General features: G+C 36.0%; 1 protein-coding gene across 1 annotated transcript in view; it reads left to right on the top strand.

Annotated features, from left to right (window-relative positions):
- Positions 1 to 12,630, top strand: part of LOC139938412 (splicing factor, suppressor of white-apricot homolog) — a 68,710-nt gene that overhangs the window by 9,506 nt on the left and 46,574 nt on the right. Inside the window, exon 2 of the mRNA XM_071933917.1 lies at positions 10,757 to 10,923. Within this exon, the coding sequence (XP_071790018.1) occupies positions 10,757 to 10,923 (167 nt within the window). The remainder of the gene's footprint in view (positions 1 to 10,756; positions 10,924 to 12,630) is intronic.

Below are 12,630 nucleotides of genomic sequence, written 5' to 3' on the forward strand. Positions count from 1 at the left end.
ATGTAGCAGGTACTACGTATGTAGCGAGCATCAACTATCTCTGCCTTTCACACCTCTGTGTTCTTCTACTGCATCTTCAAGACATTGCATCTTCTCACCTTCCGAGCTGAGCAATCCACAAGATAGAAAAGAGCACTGTTCCATTGACACCTCAGGCACAGTATGGAGAAAACGGAATATTTGTTACCATACATATAGGCTATGTATTTTAGGATGACTGTTTTTCAAAGTCATTGATTCAATATAAAAAAAAGAGAACAACTTTAACAAGCAAAAGCCAGATCATGTTAACTTCTTGTTTACTATGTACAAGTAAAATTTACAAGATGTTGTATAATTGTTCTTGAATTGGTTTGTAGTCTTACATGCAGTGAAGTTAACATGTAGAGTCCAGCATTCTCTGAAGTCAATCAGAGCATAGAGCAAGGAGATCAGAGTTTCAACCTCTGGTTCTTTTCAGAACCAACACTACACAAAAGAGATGGTGCTACCAGTTACCACCTAACTACATGTATGGATGCAGACTGAGTGGCACATCCTATTTATTTTGTTGCCTGACTGATCATGCAGTTCGTGCATACTGCCCAATTTCCTGATGCTCATGATCAAGTGTCCAGGTTTTTCTGTATTTTCTTTGTTTCTTTGTGTTTGTGCCTAAGGGTGTGCGTTTTTTACATTGCAGATTAAAGGGGATGTGGATTATACGAATCATGTACATGTAACCATACATGTACACCATTTTATCATTTATTTATTATTTTTTATTTATCTTGTCTGGTTTTCACAAAGAAAACAATTCTAACTTACTTTTAAATACTTGGTAGTTTGAAATACTCATTCTCCTGCAACAAGACACTCTTCAAGTTTCACAAGTTCTATTTTCACTACATAGTGTAAGAATACAGTATGGTGAACAATTAATTCAATGAAACTAATATCAAGGGTAGGACAGCATACTAGACTGCTCTTCACGAATGTCATTTAGGGGCAAGGCCATTGGAATTTTACAAACAGGCACCCCAATCAAAGAGTCTATGAAAACACTTTGAATGTACAGTGACTATGGCAACTGGTAACATGAAACATGGCCGCTGTGGTTTCTTTACCGCTGTGGTTTCTTTACCACTATTGATGGTTGGAAGTTTAGGTTTCTATTTATCTGTAAACTTATCCCTGCCCAACATGATTTTGGTTGCTGGTGTAAATGTGTACACACGAAAATTTCATTGCGTTTTATCTTAATTCAAATTTGTATATTGCCTGATGAACAAAAATGTACAAGTGTTTTTTTTTTCCATTTAAATAATACTTTCTTTGATAGTAGTACTTTTAAAGCGGTACTGAAGATAGTGTTCTAAGAAGCCCTTGATAACTCATGGGGTTACTAAAAGAATGATTTACAATTTACCTTCATTTCAACATCTTCTTAAATTGAGATCCTAGTTTAAGACCTTTCTGTCAGCAATAATCCCCCCTCCTCGTCATAAATCCATCACCTTTCAGTACTAGACTGATGTAAGATTGCAAATGATTTAGGCTTTTCCAATTCAAACAGTTGGCAAAACACTTGAAAGTCACACATAAACATCCAAGCACTTGAGTACATTCAGGTTTTGTATACTAAATTGTCTGTTCACTGAATCATGTGTTAATGATCTTAATGTTCTACTTTCTGGTTTAAGATTGTTGGATGATTTGTTCTTCAATATTTTTTTTAAAGCGCCTGAGAGCTTTTGTATGTAGTTTGCGATGTTTGGCATTTATAACTTGTGTATTTATTGTCTGGTATGCTCTGATTATCTTCATTAGACCATGCTTTCTATTACAAACTAGTCAAGTCTGTCATTCATGACCAAACCTTTTAATCATTTACCTCTATTCAGAAAGTAATATAAAAAAAGGAGTTTTTTAATTATCAAGTTCATGCTTGAGAGTAATACTCTTTTTACTGACAATTTGCAGAGATAATTTGAATTGCAGTTTTGAAGTACCCAATGTTCTGATTCTGACCTTATTTCTAGGGGGTTTAATGTTCTAGTTCTAGGACTGACTGATCACCAACAGTTGGGCTAATATCATAGAATCCATATTCAGGGTGATTTTTGCAATGTTTTGCAAGATTTAAGTTTTGATTGAAGTTTTATTTTTAAATTTCAAATACAAGATGTTCATTATGTCTTAACATGCTTTTAAAAAAAGCCCCTCTCTATAGTCTGAAAATGTTTGGGCTGAGTTTTAGTCTTCCAACATTTTTGGACTGCAATATGTACATTGTAGCTCTCGCATGAACTCTGACATTATACATTATAATACACATTTGATTGAATTCTGTATCACCATTGGAGAAACCTCTGCAGATTATTTTTTGCAAGGTTACATTGACGCAATGCTTCAATCAGTGTCAACATTAATTGATTCCAAACAATGATGAGGAAGATGCTACTAATGTTGGTCTAATTGCTCACTCCTTCCTATGTACACCTTTCAATAGATGTGTAAACAACCTGTTCAGTGTAATGGATTTTTAGCATCTGAAATGTTTGTAACAGTTTTTTAATGATTTATGTTTTTTAGTGTAATGGTAATTCTCTTTTTCATTCGATAATATTTTTCTCATATCTGCCATTTAGTAAAATCTAATGACAATATTTCACTGCATGTGACATGATGTTTGCACATTGCATAACGTTCAATACGTAAAGCAGGAACCAACCATTTTTTCATTGGCAATATTTGCCAAGTAGGCGGAAGTTATACATTTATTAAGCATTACGATAAACCCTAACCATCTGGTCTACTATAATTGCTGACATCATCACAGTCCCAGTGTCTGTTAAAGGTGATGGTACCATTGTTACTGTCCTCATTCATTGCAATGATTTGTGGTTTGTATTTGTCAATTAAGTATTGAATTATGGTTAAATAAACTCACTTGGACAATCTTTATACTGTTTTTTAATGTTCCACAAGCAATTTTCAGAAATGGAAACCCTCACTTCCAAACTGTCTCTAATTCAGCGCTGCCAACTCTCCCTGATTCTGAAGAAAGTTTCCTGGAAATCAACAAATCTTTCCATGTGCTGGTGAACAAATTGAAAATCTCCCTGACTATGGAAACCTGTTCCTTATTAATCTCACTGATTGCAAGATGCAAATTTAGGCAGCTTTGCCTTATTATGTACATACAAACTTAAAGGAGCATTACAGAATTGGTTTTGCTAGCAAAATAGTTGCTGGCAGTGTAATCACTTAATGTAATCCACCATATACATAAGCTGACAAACCTGTAGAAGTTTGACACCAATCGGCCATCTGGGTCACGAGAGAATAGTGAAACACCGATTACAAATTTTGTGTTACATCGATGGCGAAATAAAACGCTCACTGAGCGATAAACTCCAAACGCGAAATTAGATTTGTTATTTCTCATCAAATATGAAATTTCAGACAGAAATATTTCAAGGGATGTTTTCTACTATCATCATGATTAGACCATGCAAGTTGTATGTAAATCTGTGATCTTCACGGTTTTTGTACCAATTCTGTCACGTTCCTTTAAATATAAAAAATACCTGAAAACAGGCATTGATGCATTTAACTAGGCCCTAACGAAGGTGTACTGTAGAAATGTTGAGTAGCTTTAGTGTAACATTCAATACATGTAGGCCATCCAATGCGTAGAGTACCTTTAAGCAGATGATGTGTTGTCCTCAGTGTAAGGTCACACAGAGGTCAAACAGTTGAAAACATGTAGCAGTCCATTCAGTGGTTTGGTTTAACAAGGCTGGCTGGGCCCAACACACAATGAGTGTGATGTAAAAATGGTCTTTTAAACTGACACCATTTTAACAAGGGTCCCTCGCTTAATTTTAGCAAGGTTGGGAAATAGTAACAAAAGCATCTCCAGTGCAAGGACAATAGTCTTTATACAATACTGTCCCATAAATTATGGATAACTTGAGAACATCTCACTAGGGACTTTGGACAGTTTGTGTCTGTTTGAAGTGCAAATTTTGTGGATTTATGTAATTTTAAGTGTTGCTGTATGGAAAGGGCTTTCCAAAAAAATATTATAAACGAAGCAAGGGAAAGTAGTTTATTTATTATGATCAATATTTGCCTCTTTTAAAGGAACATGTTGCCTTTGATCTGTCGAGTTGGTCTTTGAAAAGCCTTTGTAACCATTTGTTGTAAAATGCATCACGATTAGAAAGATGTTTTAAAAGTAGAATATAATGATCCACACGAGTATCACTCGAAATTGCGTGGTTTTTCTTTTACCTCATTGACAAACACGGTTGGCCATTTATGGGGGTCAAAATTGTGACTCCCATAAATGACCGACCGTGTTAGTTCGCAAAGTAAAAGGAAAACCACGCAATTTCGAGGCAAATGGGTGTGGGTTATTGTATTCTGCTTTTAAAACATCTTTCTTACTACTGTATGCATTTTATAACCAAATGGTTACAAAAGCTTTTTAAAGACCAACTCAACCGATCCAAGGCAACGTGTCCCTTTAACTCTCATGTCATGGTAGAAAATTCAGGAGGAATTCCAACAAATTATTTATGACGTATTTATTTACAGGTGTTTTTTTTTTTGGGGGGGGGGACACAGAAACTTAGCTTCATTTTACATAGGTAAATTTCATTCACTTCTATAATATGAATTAACAGTTGAAAGGTGTTTTTTAAGATTTAGACATGACAATTATATACATTGCACTCGGATAAATTTAGTGATAAATATTTAGTGATAAATATTATCTAAGAGAGACTTTAATAGGCTAAATAACAATGAGTAAATTATTAAAAGCATTTTAAAAGAAAGTTTGACTTGGTATTCAAATTATTGTACATCTGTTGTATATGACTGTGTGTACACCTGTACTGACCTTTGATTGATAACTATTTTCCAGGAAAATACTCGAAGTGTATTTTTAAAATACAAGAAGTTCACATGGCCATGACATGAATGATTGGTTAATATAAGAGCTTATTAAACACCAGTCAGCACTAGCCCGCACAAATATTATGATGGTCCATGATTTCTTGTATAAAGTTACAGGTTGCCCAGAGACTGGTATCGATGGGTAACAATGTTCATATCTTTACTACACAATTTCACATTGAAATGCATACTTTATGGCTATGTGCTCTTGTTGTCACAAATTAATATAACGTGCAGATAGTTCATACTCATGTTAACATTACATTACAAACCCTGGGATGTTATGTAGCCATGTGCGCCGGCTAAATTTACATACATGTTGTTAAATGGTTCCCTGCTGTTCTATTACTCAAGTTTTGCGAATAAAAGCAGTTAAAAAAAAAATGAGCAACAAACAATGTTTCCAACAAGGATTATAGTTACCAGCCAAAACATCTTAAGTTTCTATGAACTGGTGCTTTGCGATTGGTAAACTTAATTTCTCTCTGCTTGATAAACCTATTTATTGACGTTGTAAGTGTTGGACAATGACTGGCACTATTTATTTACATAATGGTAAGTGGTACATACTGTCTTCTACCATTATGCCTTCTACCTTCTGTAAACCCTGAAAACCCTGACAGTTTTTGTAAATCCGTTATCTTTTTTTTTCTGTTCCAAAAGTGTATAATGGCTTTAAAGACTTTAGTGAGGCATGCCTTCATTAACTTGGTGCTCTCTTAAAAACTGTCAAAGCTAGACAAGATTCAAACTCATTCCACTCGAAACTGAATCGAGAAAGTGGGGTAATTTGACTGGGTCAGCATTGGGGAAAATGTGTAGAACTAACTGTACAAGAACCAATGATGTCTTAACGTTCCACTTAGCAGATAATTTGAACAATCATGCTTTGTAGTTTTATGGCCTACATTTATGCAGAACCCTTCAAAATAAGGTTCTCTATAACAAATGGAGGCAATATAACCCAACCTTGCATTCAAACAGTTTTGACAACATCGTTGTATCCTACATGTTTGTACCTGTCATTGGACTGACGGTAATCTTTCTGGTTGGATATTTTCATAAATGAATCAAAGAATGCTTGATTTAGTTTGCTGTAGTACAATATTGACTTATCATTCATGCAGAAATTAATTCCTGAAGTACTGTATTCAATACTGAATAATGCAGTAATAACAAGATGCAGTAGACTCTAAGGAGTGTAACTGCACTTCTTGAGTCACAAGATGCTGCACAACCATCACACAAAACAAGTCAAGACATGTTCTCTTATTACAACACTTACACAATATAGATGCAATTTGGACTTACTATTTACACTGTATAATATGTAAATTTGTCTGCTACGTTTTGTTTGAGAAATGAAATTGTGTTTCAGAAACAAAGTCATTGTTCTATGGTAATGATGGCACGCATGTGGTTAATTAGAGTGTAATTTAAATTTACACAGCCTGAGTCGCAGTGCATACATGTACTCAAAGATTAATTAAGTGTTGCATTTGAGTGTTCGCATTAATTTATACAAAATATAGTATACAAAAAATAAATGGAAGGCGCATTCCAGTTTACAATCCTCCAGTTTCAAGTAACATTAACATCCTAAATCTAAACTGTAAAAAAGGGAATAAAAAAGTCGCGACAAGCTCTTACACTGCCGTTTAAAACCGGCATGGTCGAATTGCCGTGTGATAAAAACCTGAGCCGAAGGCAAGGGCTTTTATCGCACGGCAAGGACCCTGCAAACGGACGTGTAAGAATGTGTCACTACTCTTTTATTCCAATTCATAAATGCCCTTTTATTAAAAAAATGTAAAAAAAATACTATTACAGACACTTTGACAGTTTAACTTTGAGGTTTGAAACCCTTTTTTCAAAAACCTTGTGAAGAGTGTGTTGTGCGTGGGTTATGTGTATGCACGCAGTATGTGTATGCGCCCGCGCTTAGAGATAGATTATGCGCGTGCGCTTCAAAATAGATTATGCGCGGGTGCTTCAAAATAAATTACGCGCTGTTACGTAGCTATGAATTGCACATACCGCGTAATAACCTTGCGCACTGACACGCGGAAGCCAGCCGGTTATAAACACTGGTCATTATCAACTGTTAAAACACCCCCACGTGATGCGCCATCCACCAATAGGAGTAGAGAAACTGTCTGAGGTATTTATAAAAAGCTTCTCTCCTCCTTCGAAAAGAGCAATTTGTGTGTTACTTTCTTGTGTTCAGTTTTTTGTGCTATTCCCCGCTAGATTGGATACACGCATATGAAACCACCCACTTTTAGTAAAGACTTGGTGCACACAAAAACCACTTGATGATTACACTGCACATAGGGCTTTGTATTTTAAATGCTTTTGAATGCACATACTGTACAGTGTAGCTTAGCCAGGGTAGGTACACGCATCTATTGAGACTACAAAATGGAAACTGTTCTATATTCATAGCCCAGTGCTGTACATTCATGTACATGTTTGTACATCATGTCCAAATGCAGGTAGAACTGGTCAGAACTAGTTTGACAATGAGTGACAAACTAGATTCATTCAAGTGCGGGAAATATTAGAATCCTGAAAAGGAACAAAATGAATGAGATATTTCCCTCTCTTTGTTTGATTTCTTTGTCAAATCCAGGGTGGTTCATTGTGAACTTATATGGTGAAAAGGCTTGAAATTGCGATCAGCTGATTTTAGAATTAAAGCGACATAGACAAATTAAATTCTCTGTATGCCAAAGTTTTGCATGCTTGGGATTTTGCTTACATTGCAATGGTTTGGAAAACTAAATTAGATAAGGTGTAGCTTTTACCTTAAGGCATTATTAGGAGCAAATTCAGGGTTCTCCCAAGCTGTTTGTCCAAAGAGTTATCAAATATCCTGGAACAAATGATGAAGTTAAACACCTTCAAATGAGACGCATTTAGTTGTTTTAATTGACATAAAATGTGTTCTTGATGATTAATTTGTACCTTGGGTGTTTCTAGAATGCTACAGATTTCATTTTGTTGTAACTGTTTTTTTTTTCATTTCGAGTGTTGATCCAAATACTTACCTGATATTAATGCCTTTAGCCTAATGACGTACAGTAGATTATCATGGCTAGCACCTCCATGTCATCGGCTTGGATTAACATGCTACCATCCCTCTGCTATGCAGTCTGATTTCAGCATTAGTTCACTTTCAAAATATTCACTTGACGTTCAAAGTTAAAGTTGCTTTAATAAAGAAACAATGGACTGCCCAAAATACTGAAGGGACTCTTCTTGTTGTGGGTTAAGAGTATAATGCAAAATATTGTGATGTTAAAGGGAAGATTGTAGGAAAAAATTTTGGACATTTTTAAGTGGCCTTGGTACTAAAAGTTTGTCTTAGCATACATTCAAGTTTTGCTGAGCTTCAACAAATTAATTATTTTACATAATTACACACAGTTTTTTTGTTTTGTTTTTAATTTGAAAAGGATACCATCCAAAATAGTGTGACACATTTATTGCCTTTGGTTGCTTCTCTGAAAATATTTTTGCAAGTGTTTCGTTCAGACTGTAGAGTGTCATGGCCAAGTGACGCGCTATATTTTCCGTATTTCCACGAGCGCGCGTGTGATAACGTATTTATCTTCAAGCAAACTTGGCGTGTGACATAGAACACACAAGACGCATGGTATTGATATTAGCCATGCAATATTATACAAATATTGACTGCTTCGAGTGCTATGGTTAAAACTATGACTCCCGAGGTGATCCCCGTAGCGTTCTGTTTTCCCGAGGCGAAGCCGAGGGAAAATAGAATGCTCTGGGGATCACCGAGGGAGTCATAGTTTTTAACCATTGCACGAGTAAAAGCAGTCAATATTTGTTTTATAACACCCCAAACATTTCTAAATACTGTACTATTATTATTAAGTTACAGACCTGAATGCTACAATCCACGGACGACGCGAATACAGATTGCAAACACTTTTACTGACCGTGTTGCATGTAGTGTCGTGCAATGCGAAATGGTTACAGACTATTAATTTATCATCCTCGTGCACGCAACGGACGTCTGGGTACTGGACGCAGTGTGCTAGTCTGTCGGACTAGCGCACGGCGCCGTGTGCTAGTCTTCGGACTAGCGCATGGCAAACCGACGCACTATCACACGGCCGTCGTCTAGCAAAACTAAGACATGTCATGTGACGCGCTCTAAACCAATGAGCAGGCAGAATACTTGTAAGGGGTGTTATAAAGGTTTTTATCACCACTCCATTCTGCCAATCTGATTGGAGGACTAGTTTAAGGTAACATAAAGGTTGATATTGTGAATGAAGAAGCTTTAGAGCGATATAAACTGTCGCCCAGGGTTGTATACTCCCAAGGGAGCTGAGAAACATTAAAAGGGATGATATTGGCCCTATGACCAGTGCACTAATGTAAAGGGCATTGATATGGTTATTGTGAAATGCGCTATACAAGAATTTGATATTTTTATTATTATTCATGAAACCTGTGAACATAATGTTACAACTCCAGGAGATTGAACATAATGTTGTGAGGGACTTGACATATGCCTAAGTTTGTCATTCCATTAAACGCCTCTTCCAAATAAGGAGATAAAGACCACACCCTAATACCTGTCATACATCAATTTTATGTTCAGCCTGGTTACACCCTGGTGCTATGTTAATAATGTCATAACCCAACTTTAACATTTTACCTTTATAGTTTAATTATTTTGAAATATTTTAAAGGGAGGGTGGGAAACAACTCTTAAATTTATCGACAATAAAAACTTACTTGGTTAACAGTACATGTACAGCAGCTTTCGGTAGTATGAAGCGGAATCTCTATGTGGAACATGGACAAATCAGTTTTTATCCCCCAAACTTTGAATCTGAGAATATAGTGCCTCAGCCTCCCATATTATGAAACTCAAAAGCGTTATACTTTGATGTATTCTGTACAATTGTATTCCTGTCACATTTGTGTGATCACTTAAAGGTAGTGGACACTATCATCATAAAACCTTACTTGATTACGAGTAATGGGGAGAGGTTGATGGTATAAAACATTGTGAGGAGCAGCTCTCTCTGAAGTGACGTAGTTTTCGAGAAAGAAGTAATTTTCCACAAATTTGATTTCGAGACCTCAAGTTTAGAAGGTCTCGAAATCAAGCATCAGATAGCTCACAACTTTGTGACACAAGGTTTTTTTTCTTTCATTAATACATCTCGCAAATTCGATGACCGATTAAGCTCAAATTTTCACAGGTTTGTTATTTTATGCATGTTGAGATATACCAACTGTGAAGACTAGTCTTTGACAATTACCAATTAATAGTGTCCACTACCTTTATAGCTCAAAGTAAATGTGTTTTTAAAGTCGCCTGGAAGTGGTATTTTTTCAAAATAAAGCTTTTGTCATTAATACAGGTATATGTGTTTTGATGAGTGGAATGTGAATAAAGAGTTAACTAAGGTTTTAAAAAATCAGTTCTTATGTTATTTACAAAGTTAAGAGTAGACCCCGACCCGAGAGGGCGCTGTTCATGACATCAATCAAGGCAGACTTTGCCTGTAATGTGTATAGTAAACACACGTGCAAAGGAGTAGGAGGAACTAGCCCCCCAAACAACTTTACATATTTTTTAAACATTTAAATCATGACAAACAATTACTTAAAAAATTGTTTTATTGTTCGTAAGCATATACTCTTATGTTTGAAAGAAAAAAAATTCTATTTCCAGGTGACTTTAATGCAACCCCAACTCGACTTATAATCAGATTACATATAATTCACAAAGAACTATTTTGGTTGTTATCTGTTGCAGGTATGATGGGCGAGCTCATTTACATAGTCTCTCGGAGTATCAATCAGTAGGGTGGGTTTCCAGTCGACAAAACATCTCAGCAGAAGAGGAAAGAATTGAAGCTGTATGTGATGAGGAAAGATATATGGCACTTCATAAAGATATGATGGAAGAGGAGCAGAGACAAGGTAAGGAAGGATTCTGATTCCAGTAAACTCCAGAGACTTATCTGGTAAATGAAGGGGCTCACAATAAAGAAAATGCCCCTCAAAGAGATTGCATCTTAAACATCATCTTTATAGATTGGAGCTTACATGCAGCAAATCGACAACGCATTTAGACATCTTTGAAGTCTTTCTGAGATCCTCATTGCCAAATAAAACTTCTGCTTATTTAAAGAATTGAACTCAATCTTTCAAGTTACTTGTTTGAACTTGGTAAAAAATAGTCAGAGTAAGTTCAAGATGGGAAACTTGATTATAAGTCACCTTAAATTCAGCTTCCAGCTGACTCTTGTGACACAGACACCACGCATTCCAATATTAATTCTGGTTGTGAAGCCAACGTAAAGTAAACACCAAAGCAGGCTTTCGTTTTGTCAAGCTTTTAGAAATACAATTGTTGATAAAACACGTTATGATGGTATTTTCATGCTAGTGGCCTTTGTATAATTTCAGGTGTTACACCTTTCCAGGTTTTTAATATAAGTTTGTTGAGAGTTCTAGGATGTGTAATTGAATAGACATTTTCTATTACTGTCCATTTTGATTAAGTTGTTGCCATGGAGCGTGTACAAGTAAGTGAATTAGATATCCCTGATTGACCTTGCTGAACTTGTGGGGTCAATGTCCTCATAAATTGAATGGCAAATGACCAGTAGGACCAATGAATGACCTAATTCAGATATTAGGAACAATAATATCAAGTTCCTCTGAAGTAAATGCACAGGATGTACTGTGAACATAATTCTGAACAGACTGTTCTTACTGTATCAGTTCTCTAGGATGTGTAGGTTGTGAACCATTGTACAATTTTGTTTCTAGCCTTCCACAAACTGTTTTGTGTTTTTTAGTACTTTACAAAATGTTATTTATCACTTACAAGTTAAAGGCAGTAGACAGAATTGGTAATAACTAAAAATAATTATTAGCATAAAACCTTACTTGGTAACAAGTATTGGGAGCTTTTGATAGTATAAACCATTGTGAGAAATGGCTCCCTCTGAAGTAACGTAGTTTTTGAGAAAGAAGTAATTTCCATGAATTTGATTTCGAGACCTCAGATTTAGAATTTGAGGTCTCGAAATCAAGCATCTGAAAGCACCAACTTCGTGTGACAAGGGTATTTTTTCTTTTATCTTGCAACTTTGACAACCGATTGAGCTCAAATTTTCACAGGTTGGTTATTTTCTGCATATGTTGAGATACTCCAAGTGAGAAGACTGGTCTTTGACAATTACCAATAGTGTCCAGTGTCTTTAAGTCATTTGTTATGCATAAATGCGACATGTAGACCCCTAAGTCTTATGTTAATCAATGTTTCACCACCCTTTTATTGCCTACAGGCCTATTGACATAATTTCCCCTAAACAGTAAATATTTTAACTGGCTTGTATAATTTATTATTACCACTTTGCCAATGCATTTTTATTCAAACACACTGCTTCTGTTTGAGGCATCTTAAGCCGTGTTCGCATTGGACTAGCGTTTTACCAAGACAGCTGGTTAACATTCCAAAAGGGGAAGCTTACCAGCGCATGCACTTGGATTATTGACGTGGGTAAACTAACCGACACGATCGGTAAAACACATATCGACTAACTTAAGAAAAACACAAGAGGGCGGCGGGGCGCTATCGCAGTGACCTTTGACCGGGCTGCATGACAGCTAGAATTC

The sequence above is a fragment of the Asterias amurensis genome, chromosome 6, assembly GCF_032118995.1.
Source record: "Asterias amurensis chromosome 6, ASM3211899v1".
Lineage (NCBI taxonomy): Eukaryota > Metazoa > Echinodermata > Asteroidea > Forcipulatida > Asteriidae > Asterias > Asterias amurensis.